The 25382-nt window shown below is 38.2% G+C and overlaps 1 protein-coding gene and 1 long non-coding RNA gene across 2 annotated transcripts; one reads left to right on the forward strand and one right to left on the reverse strand.

Moving 5' to 3' along the window:
- Nucleotides 1–566: 566 nt before the first annotated feature.
- Nucleotides 567–24499, reverse strand: LOC123872903. The gene is made up of 3 exons (XR_006797565.1): nucleotides 24447–24499; nucleotides 19165–19166; nucleotides 567–690 (listed from the first exon to the last, which is right to left on the reverse strand). It is a non-coding gene; the product is annotated as an uncharacterized LOC123872903 (long non-coding RNA).
- Nucleotides 2762–6150, forward strand: LOC123872889. The gene is made up of 5 exons (XM_045917484.1): nucleotides 2762–2908; nucleotides 3877–4013; nucleotides 4893–4994; nucleotides 5344–5454; nucleotides 5963–6150. Exons 1-5 carry the CDS (start codon nucleotides 2836–2838, stop codon nucleotides 6068–6070), a joined length of 531 nt encoding a protein of 176 aa, XP_045773440.1. The 5' UTR covers nucleotides 2762–2835; the 3' UTR covers nucleotides 6071–6150.
- Nucleotides 24500–25382: the final 883 nt, after the last annotated feature.

Genomic DNA, 25382 nt, shown 5'->3' on the forward strand with positions numbered 1-25382 from the left:
TATAATTATAAGGATTAAACATCGCGTAATGCGTGTCATAGCCATTTCGAAAAGTGGAGTGAGAAGAAAGATATTGGATGATGTTAGAATTTTGCCAGACAGTCTTCTAACTGACGATGCTTCGTATGTGGTAGAAAATGGCAGTTTGACGATAAATATACCATTTAACAGGGCTCTCTCCGTCACTCGTTTCCACTCGTTTCATACAATCGTAGTTCCAATTTCATTTGAATACTAAGCAACCAAAGTCCATGAAATTTTGCACATATATTCTAGAAACTAATATCTATGTCTGTGGTTTTCCAGATTTCTGTTAAAATATTCGGTTTCAAAGTTACGCGGTCTTAAAATTTTCATACAAATCTTTGAGCCCCTGTAATTTTAAAATTACATATTTTTAGAAAAATCTAAAACACCACAGACACAGATATTAGTTTTTAGAATATGTCTGCAAAATTTCATGGACTTTGGTTGCTTAATATTCAAATGAAATTAGAACTACGATTGTATGAAACGAGTGACGGAGAGAGCCCTCTTAATAGATCAATGTGCCAACGTTTATCTAAAAACACTTTAGTAGTACCTTATGATACTATCAGAATATTGTACAGATAAAATTACTGCGTGTTTCGACTAACAAGAACATTGATACAATATTGCTTTGAGTGAAATGTAATGCAAAAATTATTGCTTTTAAATTCAAGATACCTTTATTATTTGCTTATTTTTACATACCTACCTACTACCTACTACTTACCTACTTATAATGACGCCCACGCACGCAAGCTATCTCTGTACCTTTCGTCAAAATCGGTTAAATGAATGGGCAATAAAAACTAGTAGAGCGAGACACACTTTCACATTTAGGTATATAATATATATACTCGTAAGTAAGAGTTCTTTTTTTCATGGCATTGGCATGGCATTTTCTTACATGGCATCGTACCGGAACGATGCCATGTCCTGTCCTGTACGGAAGCCTTCCACTAGACCAGACCAGAGAAAATTTCGAAATTACAATTATTCTTATTCCTCAACCTTGAATCGAACCCGGGACCTCCCACTAATAAGACCACAGCGCTCGTCACTGCGCCAGGGAGGCAGTTTTCGTTGAGAATGGCCGCCAAGTTAGTATTATAAATGCGAAAGTGTGTCTGTCTGTCTGCTACGTTTTCACGGCTCAACCACTGAACCGATTTTAATGTTTGGTACAGAGTTAGCTTACATCCCGAGAACAGACATAGGCTACTTTTTATCCCGGAAAATCGAAGAGTTCCTACGGGATTCTTAAGGGTCTATTCGTTAAACCAATATATGAAAACAGAGGTAACATTCGTCCCGGAAATTGACTTGGAAAAGCAAAGAGTTCCCACGGGACTATTAAAAACCTTAAACCATGCGGACGGAGTCGCGGGCATCACCTAGTTAATTAAAATTAATTACAAACTTTCGCCTTTATGTTAGAGTGATTAATTTTATTTTATTATTGCCATTAGTATATGCAGTCATTGTATCTTAATGGACGGTTTTCCCTGAGGAATAATAAAATGTATTATTGACATTAATTAATGGGTTGGAAAATTTAACAGTTGTGAGATAATGAAATTGATAACGTTATCTAGTATAGAGCGATGATATACCTATAATTAATGCGAAAGTAGGTAAGTAAGGCCTAGCCCGCACTGCGATTTTTATTCGCGCGATTTATTAAGTAGCACGCACTACGAATACGAACGAACCAGTGGTAGATGCTTTTGACGATTCAAACTTATTCAAAAGTACTTGTAAAAGTCTAATTAAATATTTTGAATTTTTTTTTTTTTAATTTAGAATGCGGTGAGCGCCATGTAAAGCAGTTGTAAGACGCTCACCACATTCGAAATTTCAAAAATATTATGGAGTTTATTAATGGAGTTACACCATACTGCAAAAAATATTCGTCCCAATTTACCACCGCACTGCGTGGTATCCATGTGGTATCAAATCACAGATTTTTTACTATATTAAGTAGGTATAACATAAAGGCATCTAGCTAAAACTGTTTTTCCATAAAAAGTTTAAGAACAAAATTATCTTCTTTCCAGCCAATCTCACCAAGGAAATTGTTTCCCATCATTACGAAGCGCAAACTTTATTTACAACAATTTCCTTCATTCTTAAGGCTACGCTTATACTTCATCGCCCCTCATTATATTAACGAACTCCTATTTTGTAGCGAATTAGGACTGATTTTATGTTATTTATAAAGCTGTATTCAAGCTATAGGGTTCCGTACCTCAAAAGGAAAACTGGAATCCTAATAGGATCACTTTGTTGTCTGTCTGTCTGCCTCTCCGTCTGTCGTGTCTGTCAAGAAATTCTATAGGGTACTTCCCGTTGAACTGGAATCATGACCTTTACTTGTGCTATAAGACCTACCTACCTAGGCGGGTAGGTAAGTCTTATAGCAGAAGTAAAGGAAATATTCTAAAAACAGAGAATTTGTGGTAACCTCACAAAAAAAAAATTAAAACGTGTTCATGAAAATTTTTCAAAATAAGATAACCAGTAGTATAAGTAAAGTAAGTATACCAAATGGGGTAGCATATGAAAGGGCTTTACCTGTACATTATAAACAGTTTTTTTTATGCATAATGTTTTTTCATTTATCGGAAAAAATACCCGAGTACGGAATCCTCGGTTTTTACCATTATGCAAAGTTTTTACCATTAACAACTCTTTTGTACCAGAAACAAAGCCATCCGACGGAAAAAATTCAAACAAAGGTGTCATTCAAACATCACATCTATCAAATCTGAATCAATCATGCAAAAATTAAAATAACAAAAATTGTTGATGTTGGCGCGGTGTTTGGGAAAACATGGATGGAAAATTAATAGTTTTGTGTTATCCAGCGTTCCTAGGAGAGGTCAGTTCTTCTATCTATTAAATAAATAAATAAACAACTAACTCATTGACGTATCATCCCCCCCTGCCTCATACTCCGATTGCCATCTCAACCTGTCGCGGACTATACAACTTAACACTTGGGTCTAGTCACTAGTGCATGTAGGTTCTCTCTATGGCGTATAGAGTATAGACAAGAAAGGGCTTTGAGAAATTCCAATGGGACATTTAGAGGTCACCAACGCATTACTGGTCCACTACTAAGTACAGGTCTCCTCTTAGATCAGTGCAACTGTGAATTAAGCTTACTAAAGCCATCGATATTATCACTGATTTTCCGCCTTTCTCATCTACCACCCGCATTTTGCGTTGGCACAAATTCATTTAGTAATCCCATAATTTTTTACTTATGTTCGCCTAGACACAATTTGATTAGGTATTCATAATTCAGACTGAATAAAAACAACGCCAAAGATAGACATTCGATATAACCGAAAGATAATAAAGAGAGCCAGCGCGTGACAGGCCATCGTTATTTTATAAAAGCTGAAAGTTTCTCTGTGTATTATCCCTAACACAGGAAGGAACGATCAGCAAATTATATAAAGTAAATTATAAAGTTATCATCAAGCTGGCTTTGGGAGATAACAGGTAACAAAGGTATAAAAATTCTTACGTCAAAGTATAGTCAATTTTTTTTATATTTTCTTCGGAATAGTATTGGAAATCATATCATTCATTGACAGACACTAAGGGTGAGATCTATAGAGCGCGCTCTGCCTCTGCTTAGACTTAAGACAGAGTTAAAACGAGACAGAGCTATATCTCTCACATAAATCTGTCTCGTTTTAACTCAATCTTAAGTCAGAGCAAAGTCAAAGTGCGCTTTATAAATTTCAGCCTAAGTATCGTGGCAGACACTTGCCAGACACCCTTTAAACTTAAACAATTTACTTTTTTAGTTTTAATTTATAGGAATTTATCGCTTAGGAACACATGAGGTAAATGAAAATCGCAGAAGATTGTTCAACTTGTTGGTGTTAGCGACAGCAGTGGTCGACTGGCATGCCATCGAGATGTACATGCCAGAAGAGCTTCGCTGGCAGAAAACTCTCCTGGGGCATACGGTAAAGATGTCTCAATAATTACTGTATGTATGAAAAATTATATTTAAACTGGAAAGGGGTCATCGTCGACTCAACCATCGCTGTCCAATGGTCCAATGTCCAGGTCTCCATCGACCCTTCTCCTGTGACCTGTCCAGCGGTTAACAGTACATACCTCACTTGACATTGTTCGTCTACTTTGTGAGGAACGCTGCATCTTTCAAACTCAAACTCAAAATCATTTATACTCCTTTTGATGGTCAGAATTGTTAGATTTATAAGACAGATGGTTTGTAGTGGTGATAATTAATAACGTAAACTTAAAACTAAAGCTACGAGGGTTCCAAACGCGCCCAGATCTGAGAAGAGCCCACAACAAACTCAGCTTCCGTCCCAGCACTCCAGCAATCAACATTATCATTTCAATCCATTGACGTCCAGTACTTATATTATACTAACGTAGGTCTCTTACAAGGATCTCTACATTGATGTCTGATTTTCACAGATTATATACAAGTAATATCGTGACATCATCATCAACAATCCATCACCGCGCCGGTTCACTACGGAGTACGAGTCTCCTCTCAGAAGGACACCGTGGCGTGTGGAAATCGCTACCGACGTCTATATCACACTAATATTATAAAGGCGAAAGTTTGTATGTGTGTGTGTGTGTGTGTGTGTGTATGTTTGTTACTCCTTCACGCAAAAACTACTGGACGGATTTGGCTGAAATTCGGAATGGAGATAGATAATATCCTGGATTAGCACATAGGCTACTTTTTATCCCGGAAAACAAAAGAGGTCCCACGGGATTTCGAAAAACCTAAATCCACGCGGACGAAGTCGCGGGCGTCAGCTAGTAGGTTAATAATGTTGATGAAATGTTTATACCCACAGTTCACGATGTCGCGTGGATCCTGTATCGGCGAATGCGAGAGCAGCACCAAAGCTGTGGTCACCACCTTCAAGTCCTGGCTTCAAGCTCATGAAGACGCTCAGGTATGTACGAGAGCAGGTGTTATGTGCTCAACCCTAACAATGGGGATCCACGCAGCCAATTAATCCTGGCAGGTGCAGGCGTGATAAGCGAACTGGCTAGAGGTAGTATCATCTGTGTAACCAGACACACACACACACACACACACATAATTCAGATAAAGTTGGCTCTTGACTGCAATCTTACCTGGTAGTAAGTAATGATGTAGTTTAAGTATGGCAGTTTTTACTAAACCCACACCCCTTACGTTTCTACACGACATCGTACGGCTTTGCCGGCAGGGTGGCCTAGCTGCGACCAAGCCCCACCAGACAAACTACTCCTCATCTACTTCTCTACTTCTCATGCCAGGTGATGGTGGCCAGCGTGCTGGTGGTGGTGGGCTTGTGGTGGCTGCTGAGGACGCTGCTGGCTCTACTCATCAACCTTGTCTGTCCCATCCTTATCGTGATACTTGCTGTGGTGACTATACCTTCAACAGCTTTTTGTTTTTATCTGATTTTTAGGGTTCCGTATCTCAAAAGGAAAAACGGAACCCATACAGGATCACTTTGTTGTCTGTCTGTCTGTCCGTCTGTCTATCTGTCATGTCTGTCAAAAAAACCTATAGGACACTTCCCGTTATCCTAATCATGAAATTTGGCAGGTAGGTACATCTTATAACAAGTAAAGGGGAAAATCCGAAAACCGTGAATTTGTGCTCACATCACAAAAAAAAAAATGTGTTTCAATTTTCAAAGTAAGATTATACCAAGTGGGGTTTGATAATATTAAGAGCTTTACTTGTACATTCAAATACAGATTTTTATTTATTTTTATACATAATAGTTTTTCATTTATCGAACCTTGACCTCTCGATTAGGAAGCGGTTGTCTTAACCACTAGTCTATCACGGCTTTTTATTTTTCACATACTACCTCTGAAATGGTCTATCTTTAAAATGTTCCTTCAAAGTTTTGTATAATTCCAGGTTTGCGTCCCTCAACTGCGCGCTCCTCTGTTGGGACAGAATTACCCGCTCCTTGCAAACCTTATCAGAAGCATCCTGTTGAAGTTGGCTGAAACCCTCAAGACATAAACATCATTTTTTGTGCATTTATCATGTAATTCAATAAAATTGCAAGTGTTTGTAAAGGATTTTTGTATTAATAAAGATGAAAGAAAGATAAACTTTTATTTAAAAACTGTACCACACTTCCTGTTACTCAATCATAATTATCATCATCATAAATCGATAGACAACAACAGCTAGACACAGCGAAACCTGCAAGGAAACACACATCGTAAATCACTTTTTAGCGATTTTAAGTTGCAAAAATACCCATGTACAGAACCCTCGGTGCGCAAATCTAACTCGCACTTGACCGGTTTTGTATATTTTATATATGTTGGACGATTAATCAAAAACATGTCAAAAACAAAGAAAACTCGACGTCGAATAATAAAAGTAATAGTACGCGCTACTCACACTAGGTGGCGCTGTTGTAATCTTTATCGCGCTCATTGGCAAGGCGGGCCGCGTACATAAGTCGTGAAAGTAGCTATTGTTAGATTAGTGAATAGAATCTTCTAGGAATTTTTGAAGTGCCAGACATACAACATGTTATAAAGGCATGAATAAATTAAAAATGAGGAATAGGAACTAAAGGATGATAAAGACTAAAGTTGCCAAAAGAAATATTATTAGGCACCTACTCGTCACTTGAGAATTCGACATTTTGACCGCTTTTTAACCGACTTCCAAAAAAGGAGGAGGTTCTCAATTCGTCGGAATCTTTTTTTTTTTTTTTTTATATTTTTTATGTATGTTCCCCGATTACTCAAAAACCCCTGGACCGATTTGGAAAATTTTTTTTTTGTTTGAAAGGGTATACTGTGCAGGTGGTCCCATATAAATTTGGTGAAGATCTGATGAATATCTTCGGAGATGGAGAACAGAACTCCTCAATGGATAGGAGCAAATTGCTCGCGATCACTGTAATAGCTTAGTAAACAGTAGGGTTTTAACTGGGCACAGCATATTATAGTACAGTGGGGCCACTAAAAATTGTGAAATAAAAAATTTTCAAAAGAAAAATAAAACCGACTTCAAAAACGACAAACACTAAAAAGTAAAAAATAACTTTTGTTTAGCTACACGTGTAATGTACCTAGGTATGAAGTCGGGCGAGCTTCACTCTTGGATTTCTAATTTTGTTTTAATATGCTCGCTCGACTTCATACCTAGGTACATTACACGTGTAGCTAAACAAAAGTTATTTTTTACTTTTTAGTGTTTGTCGTTTTTGAAGTCGGTTTTATTTTTCTTTTTATACTGGATTGGAGGGTTGGACTTTGGAACTTTGGACAATATTATTAATCACTACCTATTGCCCGATAATAGATAATAATAATTAATTATTATTATCTATTAATTAAATTAATTATTATGAATAATAATAATTAATTATTATTATTCATATATTACCAAATAGATTATATTATAGTCCTTACTTGACCAATTTTGATAAATAATAAACTTTGATAACTGAATACAATAGTAGATACTAGATATACAATATACACAGAGCAATAATTGTCATAGTAGATTTCTGAGAAAAACGGTCATTTTACTAGCTTGCCCGGCATGCGATGCAAAGCGACACGAGTTTCCATTGATAGCACTAAGTGAGTCAGAAACTTAACCAGTCCCAACAACAACTGTCCAAAGTTTTAACTCTATTAAATAATATGAACGATGCTGCGTAGCTACGTAGAGGTAACGAATAGACCAACAAACGTTTTTTATTCATAAGAATATTTATTTATTTATAAGGTCTACCACGCTAGCCAAGTAGGGATTGACAGACTTCACACACAAGGTCTGCATCCATACGTAGTCGACATTCCTCGAACACGTACGAAGCGATTTGCTTCGTCTTTTCTTATCCGAACCGCTAGGATATGGAACGCCCTTCCGGCATCAGTCTTCCCTTCCACCTATAATATGGGTACCTTCAAGTCAAGAGTGAATAGGCAACTTCTAGGCAAGCGCGCTCCTTCTTAGGCTGCATCATCACTTGCTAGCAGGTCTGATTGCAGCCAAGCGCTGGTCTATATAATTTAAAAAAAACCTTTCAACATAATGGAAAACTCTCAGGCATGCAGGTTTCCCACTATGTTTTCACCGTTAAAGCAAGTGATGCTTAGAACCCACATGCCCTGGATCAAACCCCCGATTCCCCCAAGTGGGAGGCCGACATTTTAACCCCTAAGCCACCGTGGCTAGGCCATTACTGCTTCTTTTTAAGTTACCTATGTAAAATAATATTATGTTAAAATTCTGAAATCAAGAATTGATTTCTTTTGGCTTTATGCAAAATCCTAAAGTAATTTAAATAATTAAGTAAGTAAGATAGGATTGAAATCTGAAATCTAAATGAGCAAAGATAACCAAGCTACTGAAATGATTAATGATTAAAATTCTGTATCTTTGACTCGGGAAAATTCATTTAGGTAAAAACTTTTGAAAGACGTGATAGCCTAGTGGTTAAGACGTTGGCCTTCTACCGAGAGGCCAGGGATTCAATCCCGGGCACGTCACGCTCCTTTAACTTTTCCGAGAAATTTTGAAAAAACGTTTTTCAAGGTACGTACCTACTTACTTAGAACCCTAGAAAAAATTGGGTACGTAATTTAGAAAAAAAGTTAATTGTTCATAGTAAAAAAAGTTAATTTTACGGAATCCTGATAAGACGAAGCACGACTCGCACTTGACGGTTATTATTAAGATTTTTTTACTAAGGTTTAAACAGCCGTAGACGGGTAAGAATTTTCCGGGCTTAAAATGAGTTAGTAAACTCATCAATAGATGGCACTACCTATATATAAATAAAATATAAGTTTATGATAACAAGAATTCATTAAATTTTCGGTTTTAACTAAGATTTTTTTACTAAGGTTTGAAGGGTCATTATGTCGGGCTAAAAATGAATTAATAAAACTCAACAATAGATGGCACTACTTGTATATAAATAAAATATTATGTCTATGATAACAAGAATTCATTTTATATACAAGTACGTATAAAGTACTATAAAAGCCAGAAAAAATTTAAAAAATACTTATTCGACATTTTATAATCAAAACAATTAAAAACGAAACTTCGATTTGAACGATGTAACAACAGAATTGAATAGTGTACGTATATTTCAAAGTGTTTAGCGTTGTTAAGTCTGGTCTAGCGGTTTTCAACTATGTTCCGAAGGCCTTTATCGAAGCTTACATGTTTCTTTATAAGCATGGAAGTCAAATAGAGGCCAACATCGAAGACTGCTCCAACCACAAGTCGGTTGGACTTCCATTGGTCACGGAGTAGATTTAATTTCTTCAACGTATTACCTAGGAAGTCTACAAATTTTACCTATCACCATCATTATTAACCGATAGACGTTCATTGCTAGACAAGTGCTAGACAATAAGGTTTATAAATTTAAAATCTCTATGACTCTCTTGCCTTGTGCTCTTGCCAAAGGAGCGCTGGTAGGCTTAGACATGGCATCTCTTAACGATACGATCAAAAGGGCTCTTGCCTCCATGGACGTTCCAGCGGTCATTGAGCCGGCAGGGATTAGTCGGGATGATGGCCAAAGACCTGATGGATTGACGCTGGTTCCCTGGGAAACGGGGACGGGTGCTAATGTGGGACGCAACGCACATTGGCCCCGTGTCATATCAGGGAGACAGCATCTAGGCCGGGAGCCGGAGCAGAAATAGGCTACTGTGAAAAAAGAAATGACCCCTGTGTTGTTCCTCCTTGTGTTGGGGGCAATGCGCAGAGAAACTTTTAGTTTTTATAGACCAGATATATAGGTCTGGCCCTATATATCTGGTCTCTATAATTTAATCCTTGTCAAAAACTGTCAACTAACTAACTTCTGCTGTCCCGATTTTTTTCTTCCGATACAATGAAAATAATGTTCCCTATATGAAACTAAGTCGATCAGCATTAAAAAAAATTGTGAATTTCATTGATTTTAATGGACAACTCGCGATTTCTATTTATTTTTATGTAGTTATAATAGTTTTTGATTTATCGTGCAAAATGTTGGAAAAATACCCGAATACGGAACCCTCAGTGTGCGAGTCTGACTCGCACTTGGCCGGTTTTTTTCATGTAACATCTAGGTCAATTTTTTCGTATAAAATGTAGCCGATGTCACCCGGATCTTTACGACGCATCGATTGACCTTATTCATCAAAATCGGCCCAGTAGTTTAGGCGCTACGGTGGAACACACAGAATCTATACAAACATACACACCCACATGCATACATACATAGACTGCTAAAATCATAACCCTTTCTTTTGGCTTTGCCGCAGTCGGATAAAAAAAAACACTATATAAAATATAAGTCTATGATAACCTGAATTCATGAAATTTTACATACACGTACGTAAAAAGTACTATAAAAGGCCAAAAATAATTTAAAAAATACTTATTTGACATTTTATAATCAAAAAATTTAAAAACAAAACTTGGATTTGAACGATGTAACTACAGAATTGAATACTGTACGTATATTTCGCATAGTTTAGCATTGTTTGGTTTGGTCTAGTGGTTTCTTAGTTGGTATAAGAAAATCATGTGCGAAGGCCTTTATCGAAGCTTACATGTTTCTAAATAAGCATGGAAGTCAAATAGAGGCCAATAGTAGAGACCCACGCAGTCGGTGGACTTCCATTGGTCACGGTGTAGATCTGATGTCTTCAACGTATTACCCAGGAAGCCTACAAATTTTACCTGTCACCATCATAAACGTTCATTGGTAGAAAATGAGGTTGATAAATTTGAACTCTCTCTTTCAAGGACTCTCTTGCCCTGTGATCTTGCCAAAGGAGCGCTGGTAGGCTATTTAGGCACGGCATATCTTAACGATACGAAAAGGGCTCTTGCCACCATAGACGTTCCTGCGCTCATTGAGCCGGCAGGGATTAGTCGGGATGATGGCCAAAGACCTGATGGTTTGACGCCGGTTCTCTGACAACGTGGACGGGCGCTAATGTGGGACGCAACGTGCGTTGACACATTGGCCCCGTGTCCCGTCCACATGGAGACAGCATCAAAGCCGGGAGCCGCAGCAGAAATGGCTGCTGTGAAAAATGAAATGACCCCTGTGTTGTTCCTCCCTGTGTTGAGGGCAATGCGCAGAGAAACTTTTAATTTTTAGGGTTCCGTACCTCAAAAGGTAAAACGGAACCCTTATAGGATCACTTTGTTGTCTGTCTGTCTGTCTGTCTGTCAAGAAACCTATAGGGTACTTCCCGTTGACCTAGAATCATGAAATTTGGCAGATAGGTAGGTCTTTTAGCACAAGTACAGGAACAAATTTGAAAACCCCGAATTTGTGGTTACATCAAAAAAAAAAGTGTTTTAATTTTCAGAGTAAGATAACTATACCAAGTGGGGTATCATATGAAAGGGATTTACCTTTACATCTTAAATCAGATTTTTGTTTATTTTTATGTATAATAGTTTTTGATTTATCGTGCAAAATGTTGGAAAAAATACCCGAGTACGGAACCCTCAATGCGCGAGTCTGACTCGCACTTGGCAGGTTTTTTATAAAATAACGAAGGTCTGGCCCCTGATCTCTATAATTTAATCCTTGTCAAAAGTGTCACAAGTCGATTTAAGTTTGGCTTGAGTCCAAACTCGCACGTTACTTTGATCTCTATTCAGTGTCAAACCAGTGATTAAGTTAGGGTGGATCACGTTAGATCTGTTAATTAATTCAGTGCCCCGGAATTGTCCCAAACTTTTGGGATATCCTGTTAATTTTGACTAATTTAGTGCACATTAGGCGTGTTGAAGCGCGCCTTTTAAAAACCCGGTAGCTTTAAGAAGTCGGTAAGAGCGGGTAAGTTGGCACATAATATAACTTAGGATGATTTACGCTCGACCGTGCCGGGCTCGCGCCGTGCCCCGTTCGAGGCACGTCCGACGCGTAGACGATCCACGGATTGCTCTGTATGAAGAAACGTACCACGTGCGAGGAGGCTTGAAAGAGTCAACGTGACTTGGAAGACTCGGGCATGTCACAATCTGATGTGATCTCATACATTTTCCGAACTGTGAGTCTCGGATTCTTACAGTACCTAAATCCACGCGGGCATCATCTATTTAGTAGTTTAATTAACCCCCGACCCAAAAGAGGGGTGTTATAAGTTAGACGTGTGTATCAGTGTATCTGTCTGTGGCATCGTAGCTCCTAAACTAATGAACCGATTTTAATTTAGTTTTTTTTTTTGTTTGAAAGGTGGCTTGATCGAGAGTGTTCTTAGCTATAATCTAAGAAAATCGATTCAGCCGTTTGAAAGTTATCAGCTCTTTTTTAGTTACTGTAACTTTCACATTGTCGGGGGTGTAGTAAATTTTTAATTTACACTTGTAGATAATAACGTTTTATAAATTCCAAAATTCATTTGAACCATTCGGAATTCTTCGGAATTTGATAAGTACCCGAGTACTAATATATGTATTTCGAAGTAGAGTAATGATATTATATTTTATGGATTCTTAACTAATAATTATTATTTATGTATGTGCTTACCTACCCGTAAAAAGTCGTTCCTGCTCTCCTTTCTCAGACGTGTTTAAGTTTGTACCCAGCTTGCGATGTATTTGCATATCCTCTGATTAAGATGCACATGGCGTGTCTACTGCAACTTGTTTCCCCCGACGACTTGAGACTTGCGAGTTTGACAGCTCTTAGTGCGCACTATAATACAACAAGCGTAACTAAAATAGCTTTTTACCCGACTACAGCAATTTAATAGAATATTTATGTAATATATATGTATGTCGTCTAAAGTACTGAGCCGATTTTGATGAATGAGGTGTCAGTCAATTATCATCGTCATTATTATGGTGATATATTACGAAAATAAAGAGAGGTGTTTATTAAATTTTAGGCCCCAGAACTGTGCTAGCTGAATTGCACTCTATTGCGTTGTAAAAATTGGGTTAAAAAGACTAGTAATTATTATTTCAACATATATAATTACTAGTCGCTAAGAATGCTAAATTTTCATATCATCATCACTACATAGTATAAAACAAAGTCGCTTCCCTGTCTGTCTGTCCCTATATATGCTTAGATCTTTAAAACTACGTAACGGATTTTGATGCAATTTTTTTTAATAGATAGAGCGATTCAAGAGGAAGGTTTATATGTATAATACATGCATCATAAATCCACGCGGGCGTAGCTGCGGGCATCAGCTAGTAATGTATAATGTAGCGAAATTACACAATATGACGTAAATCTGGCGTCCACAAGGCAAACAGAAAAAGCTAATAACGTAGACTATAACTCGCGTAAAACAGTCTGGCTACCACTGAATATATATTGTGCCACAAGTTATGAGCGGGGCGATTACTTACAATAAAACTCAACATCAAAATCATATATTCTCACGATTACGATTGAGAAATGAATTCTAAATTTAAAAACTCTAAATGGTACACTTTACAAACAATAGGCTCACGACTGGCACCTTATGTCACGAGATTTGACAGTTCTAAATTAATTAGGTTTGTTTGTCCTTTTATTATTACATTTATAAGAACGAGATGCAAATACTTACTCTAAAATTTAGTTACTCTTAAGTTTAGTAGACTATAACTAGCGTAAAACCGTCTGGCTACCAGTGAATTATATTGTGCCATAAGTCATAAGCGGGGCGATTAAATAAATTTCTGAGGGTTGTGACCCTTTTTCCACAAATCACATAATGACCTCCGACCAAAACAGCTTACTTTGGCTCCCCAGCAACTCCCTACGCATTCACTAAACGATCTGCCATAAATGAAAATTCCTTCGAGTCCTTGGAGTCTTGGCACTAATGGAGTCATTTTCTGAAAATTTCACTTATAAAAGACAAATTTTTATCAATTCTCAGTTTTATAGGCATACTCGCACTGGCTACCGACTTAACAACTTATTCTAAGTCAACGGAAAGTACTCTGAAGGTTTTGATCCCCCTGACTGGTCTTGACAGACATCAGACGGACAGGCAACTAAGTGATACTATGAGGGTTCCTTTTTTCTCTGGAAATACGGAACCCTAAAAAGAGTTCTTTGTCCGCTATAATCTTTTAGCTTGCGTCCATTCGTGATCCCGAGTCGCTCTCATTTTGGTTTATGAGGGTTGCATAATTTAGGAAAACTACGCATTTTCCCCGAGCAAAGCCGGCCGGCAAACAATGTAGACACGACATCTTATTCCGTGTATTTTCTTTTCACTTTTTGAAATGATAATAATGGAAATGGCTGCCCGAAAAATATGCTCGAGGATTATTATATTACTTGTTTTTAGGGTTCTGTATCTCAAAAGAAAATATAGGAACCCTTATAGGGTCATTTTGTTGACTGTCTGTCCGTCTGTCTGTCGTGTCTGTCAAACGAATAATAGTTTTTCCCCCATCGATTTTGATATTTATATGTACATAATATTTATACCCACAGAACACTATTGTCTTTGATTTAAAACTATTTTCGTTCATATCCGCAACTTTTCACAAAGGCGGGTCCAAAATGCCCGATTACCTTTGACGCCTGCCAGTGTATGAAACCTCGATGTTTGTTTCGTCAAGTTTCATAACTGTTATGAACTGTGACACAACTTCTTAATACAAGTCAGTCAACTAACCTAATTTCGTCCTTCGAAGAAATGAGCACAAAAAAAAACTAATTTCAACTCCGTAGGTAATGGAAGAAATTAATTAAAAAAGTTATACCTATTCCCCTGTTGTCCGAAACAAGAGCGACCCTTGTTATAATTACAAGGGATGACGCCTGAATAGAGCCTCGGGGTTCTTGGGAGGCGTTTCTGAACTTTCGCCGAAATCGGTTAAACAGCTGATATGCCGTGAAAAGCTAGCAGACAGACACACTTTCGCATTAGTATGTAACATCGGTATTTTATCTATACTAATAAATAAAATTGGAGTGTCTGTCTGTAATTTCGAAATAACTACCTCATATTAAGCTCATAGGGTTATTTGAACGATACCTTAACTGAATCACACGTTTTTAAAATTTTTGTCTGTCTGTCTGTCTGTCTGTCTGTTTGAAAAGGCTAATCTTTGGAACGGCTGAACCGATTTTGACGGGATTTTCACAGACAAGTAGATGATTGACCAGGGTGTAACATAGGCTACTTTTTTAACCGACTTTCAAAAAGGGAGTTGTGTTTTCCTACCTATGTACACCGAAATCTCTGAGATTTCTGAACCGATTTGCGTAATTTTTTTTTATCGATAGAGGAACTTTGCGACATTGTTTCATAAAAAATTTGGATTCCAACTCCTCAATCCTGATGCTGCAGGGGATCTGACCAATCCACGCGGGCGAAGCTGCGGGCATTAGCTAGTTTTATAATATTATACTAGAGGATGCCCGCGACTTTGTCCGCGTAGATTTAGGTTTTTAAAGATCCCATGGGAACTGTTTGATTTTCCGGGATAAAAAGTAGCCTATGTGCTAATCCAGAATATTATCTATCTCATTGAAAATTTCAGCCAAATCCGTCCAGTGGTTTTTGCGTGAAGGAGTAACAAACATACACACAAACACATACACACATACACGCAAACTTTCTCCTTTATAATATTAGTGTGATTATTTCACTTCAATCAATATCAACTTACAGACTAATCCAAAACGTGTACATGCTTAGTTATTACAGTCTTAAAGTATAGATAGCATTAGTTTTTTTTTAATGATTATTATGATCGATTTCTACGTTGACCTGACGTCGACTGATGGCATTGGTTACAACTTACACTATACTTAGAGTTTCTGTTATACCTGATTCCCACGGTGAGTGATTGTGCGGACTGTGCGGATTATTACGCACGACCGACGACCACGGACAGCCACGATCAGAGCAAGAGGTTCGGTCACATCGGGCGACGATGACGTGTGAATGTCTGTGCAACCACGAACGATACCCTTCCCATGTTGCGTCGCGCGTCGATGCGAGCTGGTCCGCAACCGTCTGCAATATCACGCACCGTGGGAAGTCGATATTATCGTTTTACTAGAGCTTCTGTCTAAAGAGACGTTGCAACCAGCGAGCAATGAGCTTGTTCCAAATTCGTCCCACTGTGATAATAAACATTGAATTGTCACACTGCTTGCTTCATTCCGAGCTTTGTCTCAAACGCTATTGTCGTCGTGTGTAATTTATGGTCTGTTCACTAACGTAGTATGTATGTATGTATGTGTATATGTACTTCATTGCACCACAAAACACAAATGACAGGTTACGAAAAGAAAACATAAACTTATCGCTATAAATAGCTATCTCTTCCAGACAACCTCAACACTGGGGAGGAAACTAACAAATGGACAGTGGGAGGTGGTGTATCAATAAACCTACATAGTTACTAATAGCTGAATAAACTAAACCATAATATAATACGTGCCATAGTGTTGGTACAGCCCCAGGCGCTCTAATTATATCTGTCTGTCTGTCGGTCTGTCTGTCTGTCTATCTGTCTGTCCATCCATCCGTCCGTCCGTCCGTCGTGTCTGTCAAGAAAACCTATAGGGTACTTCCCGTTGACCTAGAATCATAAAATTTGGCAGGTAGGTAGGTCTTACGGCATAAGTAAAGGAATAAATCCGAAAACGTGAATTTGTGGTTACATTATTAAAAAAAAATTAAAAGTTAAAATTTTCAAAGTAAGATAACTATACCAAGTGGGATATCATATGAAACATACATGTACACATACTAAAACAGATTTTTATTTATTTTTATGCACAGTAGTTTTTGATTTATCGTGCAAAATGTCGAAAAAAAACCAGAGTACGGAGCCCTCGGTGCGCGAGTCCGACTCGCACTTGGCCGATTTTAGTAGTAAGGGCATTCCGAACCAATGGCAATGGTACACTTATATCACCTTATATTATGCATTTGACCATTCCAAAGTATAGTAGGTACCTACTTGTAAAAGTTTTTTTACATAAAAATATCCATTTCTATTTATATGCTATGGGATTGGAAAGGTAGATCGGATCCTGGGTACATACCGGGACCAGTCAACGGCATAGCTATTATAATCTACGCACATTCCGAAGCAATAAGTTTCGGTAAAGGGTCTGCAAACTCACAACCTCACAACAGGACCGCTAACCTAACCTGAAACGTAGTGTTATGTTCTTAATCGCTTAACTTCCTGATATACTACGATACACTTAACTTTGTTGTGGGGCGAATAGGGTTTACCGAAGGTAGGGTTGCCAACTGCAAAATCTAACTAGGCTAAGGACCTCAAAATACCGGACTTTTAAGTATAAACCCCGGACGGTATCTACAACCCATTTTTTTCCTCACAAATTAAATTATTTAAGCAGGTATTGTTATTATTTACTTACTTACTTATTTATTTATAATGCAAAATATCTAACGCTCATGTAACAATTTATCATTTAAAAACCAACCAAAGTAATTTATCTCAATATTCAAAATGAATACAAAATTCTACGTAAAGAATTCCGAAATAAAGGAGGATCTGAGGAATATTTCGGATGGGAGTTTGCATACTGTTCTGCAGTATGCAAACCCCCCACCCGAAATACTCCTCAGATGTTCTCCAAACTAGGATAAATCCGGGGAAACCCGGACTGATAGCAACCCTAACCAAGGGGCATAAGTACTCGTAAAATTCACGATCATTACAGAACAGATATAAACTATAATGGAAAGATTTACTTCACGGAAGTCCATCACACTAATATTATAAAGGCGAAAGTGTGTGTGTATGTTTGTTACTCCTTCACGCAAAAACTACTGGACGGATTGGACTGAAATTTAGAATGGAGATAGAATATATCCTGGATTAGCACATGGGCTACTTTTTATCCCGGAAAATCAAAGAGTTCCCACGGGATTTTAAAAAAACCTACATCCACGCGAACGAAGTCGCAGGTATCAGCTAGTGATACATAAGAAACTACTACATTCTACATCTTTTTTAGGGTTCCGTACCTCAAGAGGAAAAAGGAACCGTTATAGAATCACTTTGTTGCGACGCGCGGTAGGCACCCGAGATCACAGTACATGATCGTGGTGGAAATGTGAGAACAATAAAAAAAAAATCGATTCGGTGCGAGTCGAATCGGATCAAGGCGATCGCGCAAGAAATGACGATTTTTTTTTTTTTAATTTTCATTGCGGTCATTTTGGAATATTTATTATTTCTTGTTAAAGCGGCAATAGATATACACATTCTATGAAAATTTGAGCTCTATACCTGTTACGGTTCACGAGATACAGCCAGCTGACAGACAGACGGGTGGATGGACGGACAGACGGACGAACAGCGGAGTCTTATTAACAGGGTCCCGTTGGCACCCTTTGGGTATGAACCCTAAAAAGTATTATTTTATGGTACGGAACCCTTCGTGTGCGAATCCGACTCGTTCTTGACCAGTTTTCATTTGTCGTACCTAGTAGTAGTTTGAATTCCTTTCTATATTATTATTTATTATTATGTGTGATATTACATGATGCCATTTGGCATCCCGCGTGGAAAGTTTTCAAAAGGGAAAGTCCAAAGCACGCCTGGAATCGTTGCCAAGTGGCGTACGGCTTAAATATGGCTTACATGGCTTTTGGCAGTCATATTACAGCGGCATTTACATTTTACTGACTTAGCATTTGCATTTTGAAAAGCTTTACTTACCTAAGTTACAGTGTCACGTAACAATATAAGTGCGACTCGAACTCGGCAATCGAGGTTTACGGAACCCTTTCAAAAAAACATAGAAATATTTATTTATTAATCATCGTTACAAAAAAACTTTTTTATTTGGAACCCCAAAATTAAGTTTGTAAATGTTTATTGCTGATTTCTAAAACAGTACGCTATTTTTTATTTTTCCAAGAAAGCTTACATGAACTTCTATCAAGTATCAACTCTACTTAGTATTACTTCAGATTGAAAAATTAACAGACAGATAGGTAAGGAAAAGAGAGATAGCAATATTTTTTCACATTTTTCACCCTAAATCTACAAAGGAGCTTAAAAATAAACGAGAATCTATTTTAGAATGTATCTTTACAAATTTGACTTTCTTTTTCCCTTATAAAATACCCTTTCATATTATGACACTTCACTTCTCAATCCCATTTTAAAATTTTGACATTTTGACCTACTTACCTGCTTATTTCAGCTTTTTTAACCGACTTCCCAAAAGGAGGTGGTTCTCATTTCGGTGAATATTTTTGAATTCTTTTCATCTATCTTGTCTTAAATATATAAAAGAAAAAGCTGACTGACTGACTGATCCATCAACGCACAGCTCAAACTACTGGATGAATCGGGCTATGGCATGTATATAGGCTATTTTAACGTAGACATCCGCTAGGAAAGGATTTTTGGAAATTAACCCCCTAATGGTGGTTTGAAGTTATTGTATTCCATGCGGACGAAGTCGCGGGAATGAGTTAGTTTGCAATAAATAAGGTTCTTGAAAGCAAAATTAAAATTATTTCGAAAAATTGATTGCATCAGTTAGTGGTCACTGAAATAAGCCAGTGTGATTGACGGACTGACAAACAAAGTCGCATCATCAGGGTTCCTTTTCTCCGGATCGGAACCTTAAAAAAAAATTAGTAACCAAAGGCCGTCCACAAAGAACGCATTTGGCTTTGCAACGCGTGAAGATTGTAACCTATACTTACAGAGAACTCCACTCAGCGCGGTCGATTAATAGCCCGTAATCGGCCGATTAGCCGTCGTAACCGGACCCGGCGATAGCCCGGAATCGCCACTTGCGAACAGGCGGGGTTTTCTATTAGCCCACGAAATTAGCGAATCAACACCAAATTCACCATAACCAAAATGTTAGAATAATTATCTACATTACTTATATAGAAAAAAATGCCTATTGAGTAATTTCCCAAAAAAATCCTAGTTTCCCATTTCTCGTCAAATAAAAATAATATATCCAAAAAGGCTTCATTATATTTACGGAATAACATATAAAACTTTCCACTTTAAACTAATAAACGCGCTTATAGTTTCATACGAATATAAAGCACACTTATACCGCTACTCTGGTTCATGGGCATACTTTCTCGTACATAATATTTTGCAAAAAACCTTGTGCCATCCCGCTCACCGCCACGCTATGTCGTAGTTAAGGGGTAACGGCGCATATTCACTAATCCATACAGAGAACTCTACTCAGCGCGGTCGATTAATAGCCCGTAATCGGCCGATTAGTCGTCGTAGCCGGACCCGGCGATAGCCCGGAATCGCCACTTGCGAACAGGCAGGGATTTTCTGTTAGCCCACGAAATTAGCGATTGCTCGTCATCAATTTAATAGATATTTGGTATCAGTGTGGAGGTATTTGGTATGGTATATGGCTAGTGTCCTTATACATTGCGGTCCTTAGTAATTTATTCATTCAGAGTTAGAACACGGAATACTTTAATAGGCACAGAAGGCTGCACAGACATTTAAATAAATAGCGACAAAATAAAGTGCAATTCAGTTCACACAGCGCTGCGGTCAATTTAAGTAAATTTGCGCCTCTCTTTCTATCACGTAAATTCTTATTTCTTACCTCTCTTTCTCTCTCACACAAATGTTACGTCAGTGCGGTGAAAGGACGCGCCGCCATAGGTGTATTTCTCGGGTAACCATTGTTCGCCGGGAAATTTGGATGGTCAGTGATTCAAATCCCACCCGTTGCACTATTACGGTGTCTGTTACCTGTCACGGGCTTTTGATCTGGTGCCATATGACAATCTGTGGCTTAAGTTAAAAAAGACAGGGTTGCCACCAGAAGTTTATCGTCTTTTTAAATATTGGTACCTAGGTCAGGAGAACCGAGTGAAGTGGGCGAATGAGCTCTCGGACGCGTACAGGCTGGAATGTGGCGTCAGACAGGGTGGTTTGAGCTCACCATTGCTTTTCAGCCTGTACGTGAACGAGCTGATTGAGGGACTCAGCAGTATGCGGGTAGGCTGCTACGTAGACGGTGTCTGCGTCAACAACCTTAGCTATGCCGATGACATGGTGCTGCTGGCTCCTTCAATCAGTGCGCTTCGCAAGATGCTTGCGGTATGTGAGTCATATGCTGCAACACATGGCTTGAAGTATAATGTCAGGAAGACGGAAGTCATGATCTTTAAGGCGGGTACCAAGTGTCCAACGTATGTTCCACCTTTAAAACTCAATGGAGTAACTCTTAATAGAGTTCACAAATTCAAATACCTTGGACACTTGTTAACCGAGGACCTTAAGGATGATGACGATATGGAAAGGGAACGCAGGGCATTGTCAGTCCGAGCGAATATGGTGGCCCGAAGGTTTGCCCGATGTACAGATGCTGTGAAAATCACACTGTTCAAGGCATACTGTACATCCTTATACTCAGCAAGCCTGTGGGTTCACTACACGCAAAGGGCTTACAATGCTCTGCGAGTCCAATACAATAATGCGTTCAGGATTCTGTTGCGGCAACCTCGGTTCTGCAGTGCATCGGCTATGTTTACCAAGGCGCGGACAGACGGCTTTGATGCCGTCTGGCGCAGGAAAACAGCCTCACTATTATGCAGAGTCCGTGGAAGCAGCAACGGCATCCTGCGTATGATTAGTGATAAGGCGGATGGTCCTCTGCTGAGGAAACTCATGCAGAGGACTAAATCCCTTTTAGTAATTAAGTACTAACATAGTTTTTAAGTTTTTTATTGTTACTAACTACTTAGTGTTTAAGTACTAACATAGTTTTTAAGTTTGTATTGTTACTAACTACTTAGTGTTTAAGTACTAACATAATTCTTAAGTTTTTTTGTTACTAACACTAATGGATCTGTTGTTGTCCGATTATTAAATAAATTATAATTATAATGAATGACTATTGACGTACCGCTTCCTAGCACAGCTTTACGTTTAGTTGGAGGGGAAAGGGGAATATTATGGCTAATACAACTCAATCGGATGAACAATGCGAACGTACAGACAACAAACAGACAGACAAACAAACATTAATTTTTTTAGTAATTTTCATAGCAATATTCCGTTCGTTCCATGGCCCGCTGCAACGTCTAAATCGACCAAGGGTGGCTTGAGTTTTATTTAGTGCGAAAATATATTATGGCAATGTCAATACCAGACCTCCCACTGACCCTCGGGTCTTTGACATGAGTTCGCGAAAACTATAGGTACCTATTCACTGGATCTAATCACATCTTAATCCATGAAAAGCGGGGATAGTGGTAGTTTAATTTGCATGGCGGCCATTTTCAAATTCACTTTCTTGATCTTTAGGGTTCCATACGTCAGAAGTAAAAATGGAACCCTTATAAGATCACTTTGTTGTCTGTCTGTCCATCTGTCGTGTCAGTCAGGAAAACCTATAGGGTACTTCCCGTTGACCTAGAATCATGGCCATGGTCTCATAGCACATGTAAAGGAGGAAAAATCTGAAAACCGTGAATTTGTGTTTACATCACAAAAAAAAATCAAAATGTAAACAAATAATAATTAGTATTTTTAATTTTCAAAATAAGATAACTATACCAAGTGGGGTATTTTGTGAAAGGGCTTGTATTGGGATCTGTATATTCTAATACAGATTTTTATTTATTTCTATGCATAAAAGTTTTTGATTTATCGCGCAAAATGTCTGAAAAAATACTCGAGCACGGACAAATTGCTAGTCGGACTAACACTTGACTGATTTTATTATTATTTTTTGTTAGGGCGGCAATGAAAATTCACATTCTTTGAAAATTCCATCTCTCTACCTATAACGGTTTATGATATACAGCCCGCTGACAAACAGATGGACCAGCGGAGGTTTATCAATTGGGTCCCGTTGGCACCCCTCGTGAACGGAACCCTGAAAACGATTACGGTAATATTTTAAGGGCAAAATTCGGTAGTTTTAGGCAAAATCTAAACTATGGCCATAAAACTATTTTTACGCGAGAACAAATATTTATCTCTGTAAAAACGCTGCGTTTATGTTCACACTTTTCATGCATATCATGGGCTGTCAAATAAATTACATCACACGCCGCGAAAAATAGAAAAAATATAATTTGAAAAGACCAGACCACTGATTTAATATCATCCTAGATAAATCAGTGTTAATAGAGAAAATAATGTGACTGTAAGACTTAGGAGTAAATTCCCAATATCCTGCTGACAAAAAGCACTCCCAGATAATGATTGCAAAAAATATTATAAGTAGGTAATTTACAATCCTACAAGACTTACGACGAAATAATATATTTGCCATACAACAGGTCAAGTGCGAGTCAGATTCGCAGACAAAGGTATTCCGGTTCATGAGATACCTACTTACCACCAGGTGAAATTGCAGTCAAGTATCAGAATAAAAATTTAAAAAATACGTACCTAACCGAGAGATGTCAATAATGATCTATTAATTGGCATTTTTTTATCGTGAGGAAAATCCGTCATGGATACCACCGGCCACGGGGTAGCAAACTGATTAGGTGTGTCGGACTCCTGCCGACTACAAACCTCACGAAGTTCCATCCTACCGCTGACGACGGAGCACAAGGGACCGACAATGTTGTTGGTAGGTACCTAAGTTAAAGTCGGGCCTATTAAATTGGCCCTATACTTTAAACTATTTTAATTTTTATATTATATTTTGTATTCTTTACTGTTTATATGGGTCCCTAACCTGCAATAAAACGATTTTATTTATTTAACTTGCTAGGTACCAAAAAGTTTCAAAAACAAAAACCGAGTAGCCTAATATAGCTTAAAAGCTAGTATATCTCCTTAAATGTGTATCTTTGTTTTTCATATCAACAACAAAAATAGACAACAGTTCGCCTGCATATAAAAGGGCGCGCGAACTAACACGTCGCGCCAACAAGTTTCAAAGTTGAATAAAATTTCACGACCACCGTTCACTGTGACGTACTGCGCTCTAGAATCGGAAACATTGATTGAGTAAGGAATAGCTATTTCAAGCAAAAACCGGCTAAGTGCGAGTCAGACTCGTGCACCGAGGGTTCCGTACTCGGGTAGTTTTCCGACATTTTTCGCACGATAAATCAAAAACTATTATGCATAAAAATAAATAAAAAATCTGTTTTAGAATGTACAGGTAAAGCCCTTTCATATGATAACCCTCTTGGTAAAGTTACCTTACAGACCCTTGAACCGGAATATGCTTGTAGCAGTAATTATAGTTCAAGAGACAATAGTTACAATTTAAGTTGAGTGTTGACTGATCTACTAAGCGGTGTGTAGCTCCCGTGATCACATTACAGCTCGTGCAATATTGCTGGTTTTGGCTCGTGGCTTAATTTTTATGGTTACGAGATTATTGGTAGAACTCCCTTTGCTCACAGCGGTAATTATAGTTCAAGAGACAACAGATAGTAAGTACCTTTCTTACTTTTAACCCCCGACCCAAAAAGAGGGGTGTTATAAGTTTGACGTGTGTATCTGTGTACCTATGTATCTGTGTATCTGTCTGTGGCATCGTAGCTCCTAAACATTAGTTTAGGAGCTACGATTATTAGTTAGGTTCATTAGAACCGATTTCAATTTAGTTTTTTTTATTTGAAAGGTGGCTTGATCGAGAGTGTTCTTATCTATAATCCAAGAAAATCGGTTCAGCCGTTTGAAAGTTATCAGCTCTTTTCTAGTTACTGTAATCTTCACTTGTCGGGGGTGTTATAAATCTTTAATTTACACTTGTTTCACGTAAAAGACCGTTGACACTGTGCCTGCGCAGTAGACGATTACCTATTAATCTTTGTCGTTGTTGGTATGATATGAATAGCGACGCGGACGGTTGGGCAGGAAAGACACGGCTTTGCCAGTAGACTATTAGCCTTCCAGCAGACCAAACCAGAGACAATTTAGAAATTAAAAATTCCCAAATTGCCCCAGCTAGGAATCGAACCCGGGACCTCCAACTTAGATAAGCACTCACACTGCCCGTGCCACTGCGCCCGGGAGGAGGTCCCCGGACGTCAAAGTCGATGAGCATAGTAATGTTAAGTGTGAGTCACTTATAGACTACAGGCCCATGTTTAAAAATGGGTGGGTCATATGAACCACCAGGTGACGTATACAGGACGATATAAGAGCATAAAATAATAAGTTTCAGCACTATGCCGTCACTTGTAAGCTGTCCAACAGAGTGCTGGTGAGAATTGAAAAGTGCAGGTAGAGTGAGTACATTTTGGTCATATATTTTTGTACGGCATTTTTACCATCGATAGATCCATGAAAAATAATAAGAAAGCGCGCAGTGCCGTAAAAAAATGGTGCGCCACAAAGTCAGTAAATGTTTTGATTTTCTGACAATTTCCGGGGTAAATTT

The sequence above is a fragment of the Maniola jurtina genome, chromosome 2, assembly GCF_905333055.1.
Source record: "Maniola jurtina chromosome 2, ilManJurt1.1, whole genome shotgun sequence".
Lineage (NCBI taxonomy): Eukaryota > Metazoa > Arthropoda > Insecta > Lepidoptera > Nymphalidae > Maniola > Maniola jurtina.